This window comes from Acromyrmex echinatior, chromosome 14, assembly GCF_024713525.1.
Source record: "Acromyrmex echinatior isolate Ae372 chromosome 14, ASM2471352v2, whole genome shotgun sequence".
In the NCBI taxonomy this organism is placed as follows: Eukaryota; Metazoa; Arthropoda; class Insecta; order Hymenoptera; family Formicidae; genus Acromyrmex; species Acromyrmex echinatior.
The window spans coordinates 11,434,507-11,456,024 of NC_141865.1; the positions used below are offsets into that span (position 1 = coordinate 11,434,507).

Here is a 21,518-nt window from a genome sequence, read left to right on the forward strand (position 1 = left end):
TGTATATTCTGTCTCGTCTGATTCTAATTGTGCATATATGACACACAAATCTATATCTAGCACACCCAAGTTTTTATCGCACATGCGTCATGCTAACAACTCGGTTGGTCAGCTGACTCGCTGTCAAAGCACGCCGTCATCGGTCCTACCCAAGTCACGCACGCATACAAATACAGACGATTAAAGACTGCAGTGCGTGAATGGCGAATGAACGATCGCATTCGCGCCTTTCGCGACTTGGTGGGGTCAGGAGAAGCGGCGAGTGTCAAAGTTTATCGACGCCAAAGGCTTTTATCGACGACCAATCCGCTGCGTGAGATCCATGAACGAGGACGTCGAGATCCGAGCCGATTAGAAGACGTAGCCGGCCTGAGATCGATCGGCAAGCTTAATTTAGTGTGATGTCGGGTTGCGAATTAACACGCGCGTGAGTGTCCGCGTCACTCATTTCCGTCCTCCGGATCCGGTCCATCCTCGTTTTCTCACCTCGGGCTCTCCTTGCAGAACTAATCACATCGGTTTTTTTACGAAATCGGAACAAAGAGCGGAGTCGCACGCGGTACATTCAGGTAACTATTAATTATTTTCTCTACTTCACGATTATCTGAGCTATTTGTATGCTTTACTAATATAATGATAGTTTCATTAATAATTTCATTAATCATTAATCAATCGCGTGAGAGAGAGAGAGAGAGAAAGAGAGAGAGAGAGAGGGGAGAGAGAGAGAGAGAGAGAGAGAGAGAGACTAGGAATATAACACTAATTAAGATATTTGATTCTAGATATTTTTTTCAAGTGATCGGTGAAATCAAATATTTAAATGTAATGATTAAATCTGATATTTGTGAATTTTTTTATATTTATTATTAGCAGAGTTGGCAATGTTACTCCATAAAAATAACTCTTTACCGTTACCGTTCTTTTTTTCTAAAAATAATTCGTTACCGTTACTCAAAATGTAATGAGTTGTTACTTTTTCATTACTTTTTTTGCTTGATGCTAACAAAAATATTATAGCGTTTTTCATTGGCAAAATAGCGCATATTAAAGCCGTTGTACACTATTCTAATTTGAATTAAAAATATAATAAAATATCTCAATTGATATAATTTCCAAAGGACATTTTATCTAATTTAAAAATGTTCAATATATTTTATTATGCTACTTTATCAAACAAACGTCGTTACCCATTGATTACTGAAAAAAGTAACTTGTAACGGTAACGATGTTACAAATAACGCGTAACTTGCCAACCCTGGTTATTGTGTTGATTGTAGTGTGATTAGTTTGAATCATAACGATCCTGATGAAAAGATGAATCGTCCTCGAACATGGAGAAAATCTAAAAGCAAACATTACGCGCTCTGCAAATTAATCAGCGAAAATTTTGTTTAAATTTGAAACTGATGCCTAAATTTTAAGCAGAATCATAAGGTTCGTAACATATTCTTGTACGATTTGTAAGAATTTGAAATGCTTAATAGACCTTTATACAAAAATTTTACAGACAGCTTCTTACTAATGATAAAATTTACAAGAAATCATAGATATTTACGTACGAATAATCGTTTTATGATATTAGACATATCTATGCATAAAATTATACTAATCATAAATTCTTACAAGTTGAAAACATGTTACGAGTCTTATCTTAAAATTGATCCATAAATTAGCTATACCTCTTATTATTAATAAGTTATTATTATACTAAAATACAACGATACAATGATAATTGTTTGAAATAAAAAATTGTGATGAAGCTTACATACATATTCGCAAAGAATAAAGTATAGTTGCAGTAATATTGTATTATTCCAGTTAAAATATTATATACAAGTATTAAAAATATTACCTTAGTATGTTTGTTATTTCGAAATATTTAGCAATTGCTAACTTCAATAAAAAAAAAACATGTAACTTCCAAAGATAAAGATTTTAGAAATTAAATAAATCAGAAGACGCTAGTGTCTCGACGCTAAACCAAACGCAGCGACACTACTATGTTATATTTACAATAGAAACTAAATAAATTATATTTATTAGAAATTTAATACATTTGATATTTCGAAATATTTAGCAATTGATAATTTCAATAAAAATATGTAACTTCCAAAGAGAATATAGTAATTTTGGAAACTAAATAAATTATAGTTATAACAAGAATTAAATAAATTACATTTATATTAAAAATTTAGTATGTTTGATATTTCGAAATATTTAACAATTGATAACTTCAATAAAAATATAAATATTTCCAAAGAGAATATAGTGATTTTGGAAACTAAATAAATTATAGTAATAACAAAAATTAAATGAAGTATGCTTATTAGAGATTTGGGAACTAAAAATAAAAGTCAATTAAGAGCAATGTACTCTAACGAGTGTGTAAAAGTTGCATAAGATATATCGCTAGTGTGTTTCGGCCATTATATCGTGCCAGCTGCAACGGTATGTAGTATTTATTCTTATCTGTGTTGCACGTGTACCATGCCGAGAGAAAAACAGCCTACTAGAATATTTTTCGTACTTTATGATGAAACTGTGTGTGTTGCCTTATGGGTATTATTCGTTCTCTGAGGCGTTCGACATATTTGCTTAATTACTCTATGTTTTCGGCTCACGTCAGAAATAGAAAGATCTTAATGGAACATACGAATGTGTTAAATTTACATTATTAATTTTATAAATTCACGTTCGCATTATTTTACTCGTGGCACAGAATTGCGTAATTTTAAGAAGAAAAATAGTAGTCGACATAGAATCGATAATATAGACAATTAAAATTCTTATCTCCTTTCTGATTCTCTGAACGAAGATAAGGATTAATATCAGTTTATAATTGATCAATAATGTAAACATGCAAATGGAAAGCAGCAAAGCGTCGTGTCGAAGTTAGTTTAAATTCTGCGATAAATTCGAAAACCTGAAATATGAATAATTGTGCCCTTGAACAAAATAATTACCGGTTATTTCGTTTTCTACAGAGCAAGCGTGAGAAAGAGATGGCGAAAAAGGATATTATGAAATGCGTTTGATTATTGCTATGATGATGTATAATGTTGATGAATAATGGATCGCACTCTGTGTTTCCCCATACATACAATATATACCGTACCCATGAACTCCATAGTAATCATTCGTAAATAAAAACTGAATTACATACAATCACTGACGATTGTGCTTGCATCTGTACAAGATACGCGCAATATTGCAAGACGCTGTTTGCCGTGTTGAACATGAACTTCGTCTGTCAGTTACTTGATGAAGTAACTCCTATAATTAGAAAACGACGTGCGATCAAAAGAAGCATTAAAGATCAAAGAAACAAATCAATCAATGGGCATTGATTTATGTTGACAAGTTAGATTCCGTTTGGAACATAAACTGTCTGCGAATTAATAAATTAAAATAAAATAACTAAATAATTAATGTCATTTTTTGAGTTGTAAGTTCCATAACATTCTGAATAATTCTTTTAATTATATATAAAAATACAGTATTTTTTATGCACGTGATATTTTATCATGACTTTTCTAAACTAATTGCTACTACCAGAGTGAGAGAAATAGATTATTTAATAGCAGTTAAAGTAATAATTAAAATTATGTAACGCAAATTATGAAAAATGCATAATTTTTTTGCGGCAAATTTGCGGCAAATTAACTTTTACTCATGTGTATCATTTTTCTGAATATCTGGAATCATCCTTGCGAAATCTGTTTTTTTTTTGTACATTAGTATTCTATCATAAGTAAGTATCATTCCGCAATGAATAAATAACTTTTTATATGATTGCAATTATAACTGACGGCCTCGTTTCCAGAGAATATAGACATATATCGGCCTTCTGTGTGTGTTTGCATTGATTTTCTTTTTTAATTTCAGCTGTGTGTTGTACGTATCGTAAATCAAACGTGCGTGAAACAAAGTGACTTCAATCATGGTGGAAGGTGGAAAAAATAGCTTGCAGAACGGACTTCTTGGTAATGGAATTAGCGGGTGAGTTTTTAAAATTGTATATTTTTTTCTTTTGCTTGAATGAAAAAATACTATATTCGGTCAAGGTAAATTTTCGTATCTATAATAATATTTCTTGTAAATTCATTAATTTCCAATTGAAGCAAACTGTGTGACGAAATATTATTAGGCACGAAGAACTGACCGAATAATTGAATATAATACATTTTTTCACTCATGTGTGTTTAATCTCATTGATTTTCAATTTTAATATTGTTCTTTTTTCTTATATTTTGCTGCAATTTTCTGAATTTATACGTAAGTTAAATAAGAAATAATCCCTCAAGCTTCATAATCTGTGACACGATCTAAATTGCCGTGTTATAATAATGTGGGTAATGATATATTGAGTAATAAGGGAAAATTTAAGAAACGAAAATTATACAACAAAAATTTTCAAAATTTTGCAACCTGCAAGAACAATGCAATGCACTCGTCTAGAACACTTATACAATGGGGACAATGCTGTAATATTGTTCATCATTATTATCATGTTTAACAACGTTCAGCGTTATAGAATACCCTCGTCCACATATTTGATAATGTTTTCGTTTCCTTTTTGTTGAACTGTATTTTCGCATTTATGATGTTTAACTTTTTAATCATGCAATACGTAAGACGTTTTTAAAAAATTTATTATTTTGGATTTGTTATTTAAGTATTGTGAAATTTTTAAATCATTGATTGCGGGATTAAAAAAAGAAAGTTCAAATAACAATTAAAAAATTTATTGCGCTTTCAACGTGGTGTAATATTAATTAAGTAAAACTAAATATTAAAAAACTGAGTATATTAACTAAATAAACTAAGTATTAAGAAATAATTAACTAAATAAATTAAGTTATTAATTTAACGCGTCAAAGTATTTATCAAACTAAGCAATTAAAGACAGTAAAACATACTACATTAATTAATCAATTAATTGATTTATACATTCAAGTGATATTTTGTTCTGTTTCATTTAAAGCAATTTGAAAATTTTTGTTATTCCCTCAAACTAATAATTTTGACCAAAAAGCTGTAATTTCACAATAATCGATAATCACTGATAAATCATCCTGCTTGATAATTGATGTGAATAGAATTTAAAGATACTTCGGAATTTGAACTTTGTTGTTGCCGACCATTTATTTATAATAAGACCTTCAAGAAGAATCTAGTAAGACTTGAAGTCTTAGATTGCCAGGAATTATTTTAAATATTCTCGAATAATTATTAAATAACGAACTTAAATAATTTTTTGCAATATTGGAATAATATTTCGCTTCACGAGTTTACGATAAATTATTGCGATATAGACCTAATAAAAAGATAATAAAAGAGATAATATAATGATCAATTTTGCAAATGAATGCCAATTATAAGAAAAGATATATTTCAATGATATAAAATATCTTGAATATTAGCAAAAAATCTAATTACGACAACTTCTTCAAATTGATCTTTGCTGTCAAACTTTGCACTTGAACGTGATAGAAACATATAAAATTTACTGCTATGCTAATTGCATCATAAGAAAAATAAATATTATATTCTTCAATATTTTAGTGCGTGTGTACTGTGATGACTTTATAGACGATTAATCGCTAATGTTGCATCAGTAAGACTTTATACCTACTCGATACTTTGTTCTTTTATATTATCTAACTCGCATTGATCTTCGAACAAATATTAAGAGATATCATCAAAGTTCCTAATTGATGCCATGCTGATTATTGTGTAAGAATTTGAAATTCATTTCGTCACTTGAGAAAAGTTTACAAATGAATAAGATAGATAATACGATAAAATTAAATATGTATAATAGAATATGTAGGAATATAATAGAATATGTATGTATACATTATAATAGAATATGTATATAATAAAATTAAATAATATGTTTATAATTACGGTGACCGTACATTTTTTATTGTAGGACAGTCTTTTATTTTAGGTAACTGTCCTTTAAATTTATTTGTTTCTTCAAAACTCAGTTTTGTCTTTTATTGTTATTTTTTTTGACATTGTGGGAAATTCTTTTCCGAGTTCTTTTCTAACTAGTGTTCTAATGTTTAATAATATATTAATGAGCAAATTTTTACGGAAAATATTTTACAGTTTCATGCATAAATACAATTTGTTTTTGTTAATTTTTTATATGTCTTAATTTTTCAAATTAAATTTATTTAAACTACAATTGTTTTCATTTTTTATTTCGAATCTTTTTAAAAAAAGGTTTATTCCAATACAGTCGAACCAGTTTCAAACTATCAGAAAACTGCGCATTATCTCAATTTGATTATATTATGCAATAAAATTTTATAATACACAGATTCTTGACAGTCACAAACTGGTTTGAAAACATATACAAAGCCCTAACATTTCAACAAATTTATCTTTTGTTTTCTTTAAGAAAATATGATCACTGTATATAATAGATACAGTATTGTATATTTCGCTCTCAAGATAATTATCTTTTAGTGATGAATTAAAATCTACATTAGCTCCAGCTTAATTAATATATAGGGTGCGTCACTAAAATCCTGGTTTTCAGCAGGACAGTGTCGATATGTTTTGGTCCAAGAAATTCTGGCTTCCCAACAGCCCAGATTTAAATCCCTTGGACTATTACGTATGGAACGTAGTTGAAGGGTCACAAACAAGTCTCAGCATCCCAATGTGACGTTATTAAGAACTGTTGAGGCAGTATTCGTTGGCATGGGTAACGCTATATTACAGCGTGCTTCAAATCGAGAATAGAGGCCGTTCAAGCTAATGGGAGATATATCGAATAATTGTGCTCTATAGAGATCCCCCAAATGCCAAAAGAAATTTTTTGTAATATTTAATAATTTTTCATTAAAAACATTTTGTTTAAAGAAATTGTTCGATTTATCTGGATTTTGGTGATGCATCCTGTATATCGGATTTTTTAGTCACGGAATAAATTAAATTTATTATTACGTGTTTTTCTAAATAGATTTTCGTTTGCCATTTTTTTTTATAGTCTGAATCAGCATTCTTGCATATAATATTAAACCAGTTAACTTTAAACTATCAACGTCGCAGAATCTTTTTTAATTGGTATTCAATCCAAGGAGAAAAACTGGCAAGAATTTTTTTTATTTTTATCATGCAAATCAGTTACACAATAGATTAAGATCTAGAGATTAGTGTGATCACATAGGGAATTTCTTCAATGAGATATAGCTAGGTTGGCAAATCATTAGACTTTTTTGCTACATACATCTACTTTAATTGCTTTTTGTGACGTTTATTTATACATTGCGTAACATCAGTTTACATAATTGCAGTGACCTAGGCAGTGGAAATGCGATTTATCCCGAGTAAAGAATGTCGCGTTCATCTTGCGATATTTTGTGTCAAATTGCATTATCGCAATCCTCATTTTTCATTCGCGTTCATTTGACCTAATCAAAGTCCACTATAAAACTAACACATACATCTTTAGGTATTATAGTTTACGAAAACAACTATGAATAAATTAAGATCATCGCCAGTTAAATGTGTCACGGCGTTTCGTCAATCCTTTTTTCTCTCTCATGATAAAAATTTCGTGATTATCTTCTCACATCATAAGTGATTTATTTGTTTATTTACTTATTTATTTATTTGAAATAAAGTAAAGTCCATCTGTATCGTAACGTTAAATATATCATATACGGGCAGTGCTATTATTAGATTTTAATTACCCTCTCCATCGCGCATCATGGCGATATCAAGGAACAAAGAGCGCGGTGATTTTATACGGTTGAATAAATACGCCAGCGAAATTTCTACGCGACGTTTCCTCGTGACTATCACACCATTATCACGATCATTGGTGATTCGTCCAGTGCGGACTTTGCGCTTTTCTTTCTTATTATGCAAGTGACGTTCGCTCTGGCATCTTGTGCATAGATCATTCTCGGATTCTATCGATAGTTCGCCATACGAAAATATGGGCCTACATCGTGCATACGGGTATTAACTAGTAACTTTTTATTGAATGACTTATTGATAATTAATGATTTCGGCGATATGTTGAATACATATACATGATATATGTATTTAATTATGATATATATTATGATATATATTGCACCAATTTAGTACATCATTCTTTAAATACATTGCTGAAATTAAAATAATTTAATTACTAGTTAATACGTTCATCAAGTACGATGTAAATTAGGCCATGATCTCTGAAGGCTATCAGATATATATACTCATACGAACAGTACATTTTTTCCACTGAGATGTTTGCTTCCACTGAGATTTTATCATCAAGATTTTGCGATCCATATGTTTTCTCATAAAAGTAAGAAACTCTTCCGCAACTTTTGAAAATAAATCAGTTGAGAAAGATAATGATAGAAAATGCTGATAATCTCGGACATCCGGAGCAATTGACGGAAAAACTTCTCTCTGTTTATTTAATAAATTATGCTTGATAAATTGATTATGTATTCCTTTCGCAAACCTTATAAGTTCTTCATTCTCTGAGGCGTTGCTATATATAATTAATAACTTCTATATTATAACGTTTTTTTATGCGACTGTTATATCTTGTTATCTTTATATTTTGTTTTTACATCATCGTTATCGCTTTTATTTTATATCAGATCAAGGTTCTTTTTTTTTTAAATCGTATAATTAAGTAGTAGATTACAATATAATTACACCGAATGCTTCTTGTAATAATATAATGAAAATGTATACTTCGAGCGAAATATTGTTAATTAATGCGTGCACGCTAAAGCAATGTGCCTATTAAAAAACATTTTATTTTAAGAAAATCACTTAGAATGAAACTGCTCTTACAGAAATATGAAAGTACTTTTCTAAGTTTCTAAATTATTCAAAATAATTATTTAATCAATAATTATTAAAATAAAATAAAATAATTCTAATAAAGAAATTTCTCAGAATATGTATAATTATTATGGAAAATTACACTTAATAGGATTTATATGACAACTGTCCTTTTGCAATGTTTTTGAATCTGTTATGTAACCTTCAGTTCTATACTGTTGCCTTTCAGGAAATGCAGAGAAAATTACACTTTGTCTACGTTGTCTGAGTCTAATTATGTATATTTTTTTAATTTTCTTAGTGGATTTTGCAATTCTTCGTTTTTCCGCGTATAATTCTATTCTAAGATTTCCAGTAAGAAGAGATAGACGCACACCCATCGGCAAAAGAATCACGTTCGCGACAGCGTGCTCAGCATTTCCGTTATTGATCGAACACTTTTAAATTTATTGGAGACTGAAGATCGAAATTAAAAACTTGTCTCTGTTTTCTTGATCTACTTTCTTTGAAATAAAGGATCTCGGCTTCAGCATAATAAATCAAAATAAAAAAATCAATTGCTTCGTGTGACTTGGATACTTGAGGAGATCAGGAAGAGATTATCTCATAATTCTTATTGCGTGATGAGTTATTACTATTACGTAAACATGAGAGAGCAATTAAGGTACTGACGGAATTGTATACAGATGATAATATATTATTTCGTCGAAAGCTTCTTTTTTACTTGTTCTAATTTGTAATTATATTTCGACTAGCTTCAGTGAGAGCATACGGCGCATTCGAACCACTTTGTATAATATTATACTCGCATACATAATGACAGAATTAAACAGAAAGAACTCAGAGCAGTTAGACGTGAGTTATCGAGTTGTCTGACAATATTTTTTACGAGACACTTCTTCTGAAATGATACGTAAATGTATGCATATTTTATGATTCAGACATCGGTTTTGTGCTTTATTCAATTTGATAATTTTATATCTTCAATATGACAGATATGCGTAAGCATTAAAATGTAAGCAAATCTGAAGACACTGGCAGTGTCTTGGCGCTAAGCTACGCGCAGCGACATTACCTCTCGTTATATATTGTATAACAATATTTTTATTTGTTACTGCTTACATTATTGTCTTACGTTTTCTACTGTGATTAGTCGATAAGCTTACATTTTTCTGTGTACTATGTCCCTTACAATTATGAAGTGTGAAAAACAATTAATAAATTATAATGATCGTAGTGATCAAATTGAAGAAAATTTTAAACAGTACTATTTTTTTCTTTGCTTTTTTTGTATTAGGAATGAATTTTGTTACGCCTTATTATTTAGAATTTATAATATACTTTGCTGATCTCTTTCAGTTAGTTTTTCTTATTTATTTTTTAATTGTGACACTAAAGATATTTAAAGAAAACAACGTAAATTACCTTTCCCATAATTCTTTATGGTCTGTATTTAATGTAATATTTAAATTTATGTTCTTCGAATGTCTGAAGTAGATAAATATTTACTGATTTTAATGCTTTTCTCTTGTTACTTTTTCATTTTGCATGAGCACAATGCAATACGTGACGATTGTGACACAGTCAAAGATAAAGGTCTAGAATATGACCTCAAGCACATTTGCTAATGCGCAAAAAATACAAGTTGTATTTAATGAATGAATAAGCGTAAACAATATCCATGACGTAAACAATAATTCGTGATCAGTTCTTGACCGTCTGGTCTTCCTAATCATATATTCATGCGGAGTATACAGGTTTTGAGATTGACATCAAAGCCTATTTTGTTGAATTGTTCGATTAATACTTTTAGCATGATAAAGAAATGGAAGAATTTATAAAAGTTTCTCTTTTTCATTCATTAACATTGTGTATTGAAATGGCAAAAATATTTCAATTACTGTAGTAATAATACTGATCAAATTCTCTAAGAATTCTTAAGAATTTTCCATTTATTTTTATAATTTTCTAAAATAAGTGCCAAAAGAATTTTCTTAACTTCAGAGGAAATTCTTTTGAAGAATAAATCAGTATCACATATTCTTAATTTATGAGAATATATTAATAAAGTGAAATTTACTCTTACTCTTATTTATAATAATTTTTCTCAGAATTGGAATACATTTCGGAAATACTGAGAATGTCTATACTTGTATAGAGTGCATAAAATTTGAGAAATGAGTTTAATATACATATATTAAGAATAATAAAAACTGAAAAGATTAAACAGACTATGCAAAGTAAGCATTAAATATCGCAATATTTCGTACTTGTGACAAATTTTCTAACCTGAATAGTCGTCTTCTTATCGATTAATGTATATAAATAAATCTCAATTCACAGGACAAAGTGACACTTTTTTTTTGTCTTTATTTTTAGCGAGGTATTTGATAAAAGAAATTAAATATATTTCGTGCCTAAATATATATTACAACATGTATATCTCAGAAACTTACTTATAAATCTCCGTCAAATCCTCCGATTAATTTTTCTTTTTTTTTATTATTTTCTCATTCATCGCCTCATTCATCTATTAAAGCTAAACACTGCACTACTTAAATTGTAAGGCTTCTTTTTTGAGACAAATGTCGCTGCCGCGCAGAAACGTATTGCTCTGTAGAAAAAGTACAAAAGACTCACTGCGTAGATCGTCAATTTTATCAAGAATTATAAGTTAGAAATTATAGTTCCAAAAAATATTTTAAAAATATTGACAGAAAGATACAAATATTATCATTTTCATTAAGAATATTTAAAAATATTTACAAAAGTAGATATAATTTTCTTACTTTGAGAATACAATTTTTTCAATAATAATACAAGAGCATTAGAGAATAAAAAACGCTGATCATGATAAACGTAAATGTTAATTCATCATGGTCTATTAATTTTTAGACTTCTATTAAATCATCATATTAAGGACTTACGTCAATCGATTAATGACAATTCTTTAATGGTGGCACTACAATGGCTGCTTTATATCTCTTCTACATTATGAATGAATGCATGACATGCAAACTAATTCAATATGTGGCTTCGGAACTGTCCCAGTATTCTTCCAGAATATCGTTTCTCATGAAAATTACCAATAATTATCACTCCAATGAGCACTTTATTGTTTTGTCTTTATTATTTTGTCATATTATAATTACACTACGATATGTTATCTTTGATGAATCATTCCATTAGAATTCCAAGGAAGTCTGAAGTTTACATGGCAGTGTATACTTCATTCGAATTAAAATAATTTTTTTTCCAACTTTTTATTAGCATTGGTGATATGATTTGTAGTATCACATCGTCTCTCAAAAATGACGTTAATTAACTGCCTTCGATAAGCCCACTTACGAAGCATCGACACAGGTACACACAGATACTGTTGTTTCAGTGATCGCGCGCGTGATGCATTATCAATACTAATGGCTGACTGAAATCGAGATTAATCATCACTGACGTTATTACCGAGCAATAATGCGTAACACGTTAATTAATTTTAATTTTTTTTAATATTTTCGAGGACAACTTGACTTTTCTATGATGTGCTGCGTACATCAATTAATTAGGATATCCTTGACTAATGTTTATGTTTCTGGAATGCTTCAATTTACATTCCGCCATCTATTTATGTCTATATACATCATTTAAGAGACTTTCATTTCCTTTGTCTCTTCTACTGTGAACCGTCGCTGTGGACAAACGTATCTTGCTTAGGAACCATTTAGGTGAGTGTTCTCAGTAGCAATTCAAGACGCGATTCATTTACATTCTGTTAAGAGCGTGTTGTATTATACATAATCTAATTCTAAAAGTGTGTACTATTAGATAATGTGCGTGCAAGAGATTAAAAGTATTATATTTAATTATATTTAATTTCGTCTCCATAGCCATATTCTCTAAATCTGAATCAGTGGATAATCACTAATATCAGTGTATGCCACTGATAATCAGTGAATTAAATGTGAGATCCCTAGCTAATCTTTATTGTGTGATTTAACTGACCTATTTTTAGTACTTAAATTCAATGAATATGATATTGGAAGATTGAAATTAATGTGCAAATATCAGTATTTTAGTTATATAATGCTCAAACATTCGTCCTTTTTTAATTCGTCCAAAGTATGCCATTGGATAATTAGTGACTATCCACTGATTCAGATTTAGAGAGTAAGAAATGGACAAATCACAGTCGATTATTCTTCTCGCATTCTTCGACTATATAATTGGTCAATGTCTTACGGCTTAAGGCTTAAATCATCTATTGTAAATCCAGGTTAATGAAAAACTGGGCTTAAAAGGTCTTAAGCCGTAAGCTGTAAGTGATGATATATCAAAGATAGACACAGAACTTATACTTTTAGGCCGTAAGAATTGGGTTTTGCTCAATTCGCTTATAACCTCTTTCGACTTATGACTTAAGACTTCTTAAAGCAAAGTTGTGAACCGAGACAAAAAATCTCACTGTAGATGCCACTTTATATTTCATACAAATTTTATTCGCCAAATTTTGCCATGTAACATAGAGAGTATTGAAATTTTCAATCTGATTGTGAAAATGATTCGTTAAAATGCAGTGAGAATTCGTACGATTTTCAACAGTTATTGGACGTCATATTCGCCTACAGCTTTCTAATTTTCTATCATATAATAAATGACAAAAAGATAAGATGGTGATAAAATCAAAGAGGATGACTGACCTCCCTCGGTGCGGATATAGCTAACATTATGTTAGTCATCACATTTACGTAGACTTTGATCTGTCGATAGCGTTGTTCTCATGTTCAACCGTAAATGCCTTCTTCCTTAGTCGCACGGAATGGAAAAAGGATAGGAAGGCCAGGGGGGGGCGAGACAAAAGGGATGTCGGTCATCGGCAACGGACTTGCAGTTGCGGCTTTTTAGCTCAGTTCAGTTCGAGTCGTCGCGGGCGGTGGTTGCATCACAAGGTGTAAAGCACCGCTCGCTCGTCTCTCATCGGTTCCCCACCGTACCGGTTACTTCCTGCCGCGAGTCTTTATTATCGGAGCGTATCCGGTGAGATTTTAAAAACCGCGATATATCGCGTATGCTCGGGAGTGCGTCGCGACACGTGCAACCGTACGGATCGAGTGAATTACGTCTGTCATTCTTGATCGTCTCATTCACATTCGTTGTACTCGTGATCGCTCTGTGTTAAATCTGGAGATGCGCTTCGTTGCATCTCAAGGCTAATTTCGATATCCGCGGAGAGGTTTCTTCAACGACGGCAAAAGGAAACGTCGCGAAGTTGAGCAATGTAAGAATCAGTGCATCAAAATTATTCTATTCTTCGCTCTTTTCCACAAAAGAATAGCTGCGTTCAGCAGAGAAAACTAATGAAAAACTATAATTAGTTAGAGCTTAGTGATTCTTTAATAATTATAAAAATTGATTCTTACATTTAGATTTAGCGAAGAACTAAAGGCAAGACTCAATCATTATCGCTAACTAATAATTTTCTCTGCCGAACGTAGACAATATCTCTGAAAGAGGCGGTTTCGGTTCTGTGATTTTCGCTGTCAGATTTGCTGGAGTAGAACCTTCGTAAGAAAGAGAGAGATTTTTTTTTTAATGTTTTCGTAAAAGTCTATTTGTGTATTTCCTGGAAAAAAACTTGATGATTTTTCTTGCTGTGAATTTTGTTATTGCAACACAATACGGCGGCTCAAATATTTCTTATCGTATAGAATTAATTTTAAAATATGGAAAATAGTTACATAAAAATTATTTAAAATATGCTGGTAAAATTAATCGTTATTGTAAAAAAGTCTGTTATGATGATGACAGTCGATCAGAAATTGTTCGTATACTTGTATAAAATATTATTGTAATTTATAAAACAATTTTATATTTATATCTTGTTTTTTCTTCTGCTTTACATATTTTTATTGCATGTGATCTTTATACGCCTAATCGATATTATATGTTAGGAAATTATAGGTAATGCTGGTTTTGTGTAAATGTGTGTGTCAAGTGATTTGTATAGTGATTTATCTTATTAGGAAATTATAATAATCGATTAGAGTAAATTGCAGAAATATAATTAATCATTTATGTTTTACTTCAGTATTGTACTGCGATGAGATATTTAATGTTAATGATTACATTTTTAATCCTTAGTATATACAATTGGATCATTGTGTCTCGCACGTTTTTCTTCTTCGATAAATAGAATATCAGGTGATTAGTTATGACATTTATATACAGTTTATTTAAATACAATCTTACGAATACTTTCTGAAAGATTTATGAAAAGAAGAGCATAAAAACCACCGCACAAGATATTATTTGTGATTTGATTTGTGAATTTAATTATCATTACATTAATAAAACATTAGATATTTCAGCCACAATCTGGCCATCTTCAATAAATTCGCAATATTCTTAAAACGCAGAATTACATATAGCTAACATTAAATTCAACTGTTTGTTTCAATTCGTGTAATATAAGTATGTACAATATAAACGTGTTCTTTCATCATGTGAAGGTGAACTCGTACAAAAATGTCACAGTGCCAATTGTCATATTATGAAATATGTAGAACATATTCTTTCTGAAAGATGTTAATGAGGGGCTATTTATCTGCAAAATCAGTGAGGAAATTATTCAATGAAGCAATCCAGCATTTATTATTGAAATAAAGAATTAATTTGAAATAAAAAAGTATCGCCATACGTTAGATCGCACATTCCAAATTTCTTCCGAAAAATCACCTTGAAATCATTTTTAAAGTGCATATAAGAAATTGGAAATCATTTTTATTAATGATTAATCTCTCGGCTATTAAAATATACGCAAGAATTATTAATAATATTTGTTAAAGTGAAAATTAATGCTGGAAGATCATCGTGTATACAGAAGGATTATATATGAAAAATGATCAATATTTATGTATGGACGGTTTTGTTGAAGTATCTAAAAATTTAGCTAAATATAGATCTGAAAATAATTTTGTTGAGTTATCAAAATATATTAATAATTAAGCAGAATAAGGTGATTAAGAAGGTCAAAAGGGATATTAAAAAAGAAATTCAATATTAATTGTCATAATTAAATTTTAATAAACATTTTTTAAGTAATTGTTAACGAAATGCATAAACAACATATTATATTATTATGTTTGTAAATAACTAAGACTTAATGTGTAATCACATAAGATCACAACAAAGATTACGTCGTGTTACCAGATCACATTATATTTTTTTAAATTCTACTTATATTTATTTTATTTCTACTGAATATATTTTATGAATAATATCTAGGATTTTAAATAAAAAATCAAAATATTTTCATATATTAGTTGAAAATTATATTTCACACTTATTACATCCACTCTTGTTTTACATTTTTTATTTTTACACTTAAAAGAGGAACAATTTATAATCGTGCTCTTAATTTGAGACAAAGTTTGGGACGAAGAGTTAAAATTTGAGACTATTCTTCCTAATTTGGGAAGGTTGATTACTAAGATATAGGATTTCTTGCTAGAATGTTAAGATTTATTGCTCATCATGTTTGAGATTTTTATGTAATTATTTTGATATCCAATAAAATTATTTGTAAATCTGTATTTAACTAAATTTTTAGATACTTCAAAATACTTTAGCAAAAAATTCTTCTTTCGATATTCTATGCAAATGTAACATTTATTCACATCTCAGTATCTACGATTTTTTTCTTTTAACGTTTTTTGCGTCTTTCCGTGAATGGTATTAAATCATAATAAAATGGGATGTAAAACTTCAATAGCTGATTCGATAGAAGCGCAATTTTTTGCTGAAAAGAGACTTGCATGCTTACGTAAATTATTATAAAGCAGAGTATATAATTTTAATGTCTTCACTGAATTGAAAGAAGCGCGATTGAATTCCAATAGAAAAAAAATTTGCAAACTTGAATTTTAAATAATTCCACGTGACTGATTTCACAATGTCAGCGAGTAGATTTGCTATCGAATCAAACATGCTACAGAAACATAACTCGTAATACGGATATAATTTTCTCTTTCTCCCCCTCCCAAAAATTAAATGCTATATTTAACATGTCTTGCGAAGCTGCATTGCATCATGTGGGCGATATTGCAGGTTGTGAAAAATCGACGATTACGGAATTTTTTCGCATGTTACCTTCACGAAAAGTGATTCGATCTCGAAACATTGCGAAGGAAAAACGCGCGCGGTTGATCGAAGGATCAGCGATCGGCATTTAGAAGAAAAGGACGGAATATCTCGTCTAAAAGATGAAGCATGAGGGAAATTGTTCAACGGCGGAGGATTCCAATGGAATTTTGTTGCAACCTAGGAAGAACTCGGCGGTGCGGCTGCAGATCGTGCCGATGCAACCAAAGACGATCACGCATTTGCCGAAAAGACCACCGGTCGACCTGGCATTCACCGATCTTACATATAAGGTCCGAGAAGGCCGCAAAAATAGTGAGTACATTTCTATCTCTATTTATTATCGATATCCTAATCGTACAAATTATTTCACAGTCGAATTATCGGCATTTATTTTTTTGTTGTTAGCATATTTGTTTTTAATAAAATCTGCTGAACTTTGAAATTCAGGCTTTGCATTGCAAACAGTTACATCACTTTTTAATAAGCGACACACACAATGTTTTTGTCGAATTATCATTTTATACGAATATTTAAAGAATCAAGATGATTTCATTCTGTTGATTCTTCGCCGGCATGAATAAATTAAACATAATATATTCAATTTTATAATTATAGCTACTGATAGTATTTTATTCATGTGTGTAGAACGAAGAACCAATTTTTCTTTATATTCCGTAATCGTTGCAGTTTAACGAATATTCTTTATCTATTATAAATTAATCTGAGATTTTCGTAATTCAGTCCAACACGTGATCGACATACTTCATGTTAGTATTAATTGGATAATATTCGATTGGGCAAGTCAATGAGATTTCATAGTCGAATATTGTCCTACGAGTTGTTAGTAATTAAAACTGTTTTAACATTTGATTGAGGCAAGTGAATTAATATAGCGAAATGCTACGAAAGAATTGAATGTCGAAAGAAAAAGGAAATTTCTCCGCTTTCTTTTATTAGATTGTTACTCAGGTTATTGTAACATCTTTTCATAATATCACGTATAGCACATTTCATACGTTCATGCGTTTCGCGAAGAACGTACAACAAAGGCGGTTTATTTTTGTTGTTCGTATATTTGTTTTTAATAAAATCTGCTGAATTTTGAAATTCAGGCTTTGCATTGCAAATAGTTACACCACTTTTTAATAAGCGACACACACAGTGTTTTTGCGAATTATCACGTATTTTTTTATGAATATTTAAAGAATCAAGATGACTTCATTCTGTTGATTCTTCGCCGGCATGAATAAATTAAACATAATATATTCATACAGTTTACTTTTATAATTATAGCTCCTGAGTATTTTCGTGTGTAGAACGAAGAACTAATTTTTCTTTATATTCCGTAATCGTTGCAGTTTAACGAATATTCTTTATCTAAATTAATCTGAGATTTTCGTAATCCAGTCCAACACGTGACCGGCATACTTCATGTCAGCATTAATTGGATAATATTCGATTGGGCAAGTCGATGATTTTTAAAAATCCATGATAAAACTTAGTTGATAGAAACGGAAAGAAAAGCTAACATTCAGAGCGTAACGTAACATTTAATATCCAGCCGATTAGGCATTACCTGGATATGATAGTACATTATTATAGAATACGTAGCGTCACACAAGAAAAAGTCGTGAAACCGCAAAAAGATTATTTTGTAAATTACACAGTATGTGAATGTACTGCGCCCTTGAACTGCATTCCAAATGTTACATTATTCGACTTCAGCACGGACTAGGGAATCTTTCTAGATAGCAATCGTCCGAGTTCTCGCTATATAATTACCATAATTGCTTACAAAACATTGCTTACTAAACATAAACGTAAACGAATGAAAATTGGATAATTTCCTGTATCGAATATCCAAGAAATAATCCACTCGCAAATATTACAAATTATCATACATTATTTATTTTCATGTAAAATAATTTGCTTAATATGCTTAATTTGCTTATTATGTATCGTAAAATTTTTATAATATAATACATTTTAATATTACGTTAACTTTCATCCAGATTACAATACAGGTTAATAAATATCTATACAATGCAACTAGTTACAAGTTATTTTCGAAGAGTGCAGAAACATGCACATGTATTTAATGTCCAATGAAATTAGATGATAGAATACTGTATGGAATATTCAGTGAATATTTTAACGCATCGTTGAATGTTCGTGTATAGTAATTCGCCATTGGAATTAAAAACGTTATAGATTGAAGCTTTATCTCTATAGTAGCTTGAATATTGTTAATAGTGAGCGACAACCAATCTTTATCTATGAATCATACTTTTATTTATTCTCTAAACCTTTTGAAGTAAAAATTGAGCCAATCTTAAAAAAAAGTGAAACTTTTGACTCTTGATCAAGAATGGCAGATTTTCAGTGTTTTTTGAAGATTTTATTCTTTTGGAGTGAAATTCATTCCAAAAGACTGAAATCTTGCTCCAAAAGAATAAAATCTCACTCCTAAAGAATGAAAATCTGCCACACTTGTTCAAGAGTGAAAATATTTCCACTCTTTTTTTCAAGACTGACTCAATTTTCAGTCTTTTGGAGTGAAATTTCTTTCTTTTCAGTTTGAATTGATTTTAGTTTTCTCATTTCAGACTAAGATTTATTTTTATATCTTTTATAACTAAAGGTGTGTTTAATTTGTTGTTATGGGAAAGCAGAATATGATATCGATTTAAAAACTTTTTACAAGCAACAACCTGCCTCTCTATTATTAGCAACAAAGTATCGTTTAACTTATTTCGTGAAAATAATATTACTTATCGCGTAACTATCTTCCTAGCATCGATCAATTATCCGATATTACATAGTTTTTTAAATAATGTATCACGTGTTGAACATCTGATGCGATAGTAGGTAACTTTATTGTTCGAAGACCTGAGCCGTGAATATCTTTCGAATCATTTACACATACTCAAAAAAACCTTCCAAAACGAATACAGGATTTTCTTTTTTTCTCCATCTTCTCGTATACAGGAATGAGCCGGCGTTGTTCGTATGATTACAAACTGGTTTCCGATGACATTGACCATCGAGTGAAAGTACACCGCTCGTGTGCCAAACACGTCAAAGAAATGTATGTTCAAAGAAAAGTAGCACGATGCAACGGCGTGGCAGTGAGCGCGAATTCTATGTATTTCGCAAGTACAGTCCCGAGTACTCTTATCATCGTGATACAGCATATGAGAGAGATAACGCTGGAATGTGGCGCACAAAAGCGAGAGACTTGTGAATAGCTTCATTTCATACTTTAAATTAAACATAAACGTCTAGCAGACCATCTGATACTATATACTGACGCTATGCAATTCATGGACGGAAGCTAAACAATACCACCTGTTGTGTAGAGTATCAATGCTGTACCTATGCTCCAAATCGATAATCTAAATGTTACTATACTTATTTATGTGTTATAGGAAGTCATACCGAATATATACCTACGCACAAACCATTTACTCTAATGCCCTTTGTATTGCGATTATATTTCAGACTATATTTAACACGCGACGTTTTGTTACATATTTTATGAGTCAAGTATACATACGTCATAGATTACGTACGTTGTATATTTCGATTATTTATAGAAACATGACGCATTTGTCTTGCTCGTATAGCTCGCATGAGAATACTTCCACAACGAATCAGTTTTTGCGGTATTAAAAAAAGAATCAAACGGGGATTATAGAATCGATCGTTTTCAATGCTGTTTATTTTTATGATAAAATCAAGTTACTGGACAATCGCGATGGATAATTGCCTTCATTAATTTTTTTTCATTCGCATGAGCGCAACATTTTGATTCGTAAGTAACGTGCATGTATTTCTCCGAGTTCCCGATGAAAAATCCATCATAAAAGGAATAATTCGACGTTTCTTACGAGTAGGGTTAGTGATCGCAATTTTGCAGGAAGGCCGATGTAGCATGATACTTCAGAGGTTTCCAATGTACATCAATTACGTCGGTATACCTATAATTTTCGAACCCAAAGAAACACACAAATCTCAATTTAATCATACGCGTGCATCTCAAGTGCATCTAAGACTATAGAAAAAGTTTTTAGAAAAAGTTTTAGGAAATGAATGATTTTTTTCAAGAAATGGAATATTTCTCTTTAATTTACTCGAAATGCCTGCTTGAATCGATGTATATAATCGATAGATAAACGTACAATAACAATATCGAGTGGTAAATATCATTGGACAGTCTTTGTTCCGTCTTATCGCGTACGCGAAGTAAATCGCTTCACTTGAAATGATAAAATTTCATTTTACTGATATTATCCGCGAATCATCGTTTTGGATGTTCTCGAAAGTAAATTCACTCTAAAAGTATCAGAGAGTACTTTGGATTTGAATATCAGTCATTTGCTCTTTGATAATTAAATAAAGACGTAGTATCGATCATGCATTATCGTGCCATCGATCGTGAAAATATTTATTTTGATAATCGAATATTTTTTATAATGCGATATACCATCGTCATGTCATTTCGGCGCGAGAATTGAAAATCCGACGGCCTGTTTAGAATCTATAATAAAGATGACTACATAAGACAT

At 30.5% G+C, this 21,518-nt stretch overlaps 1 protein-coding gene across 4 annotated transcripts in view; it reads left to right on the top strand.

Moving 5' to 3' along the window:
* Positions 1 to 216: 216 nt before the first annotated feature.
* LOC105145690 (ATP-binding cassette subfamily G member 4) overlaps positions 217 to 21,518 on the top strand; it is a 44,633-nt gene continuing 23,331 nt past the window's right edge. Inside the window, exons 1-3 of one of the 4 annotated variants that reach the window (XM_011055470.2) lie at positions 217 to 569; positions 3,886 to 3,999; positions 17,132 to 17,262. In XM_011055470.2, coding sequence (XP_011053772.1) covers positions 3,941 to 3,999; positions 17,132 to 17,262 — 190 coding nt within the window. In that variant the 5' untranslated portion in view covers positions 217 to 569; positions 3,886 to 3,940. Of the gene's footprint in view, positions 570 to 3,880; positions 4,000 to 13,090; positions 14,087 to 16,914; positions 17,263 to 21,518 lie in introns of those variants that run through there. The other 3 variants (XM_087413153.1, XM_011055458.2, XM_011055450.2) reach the window with 3 other exon arrangements.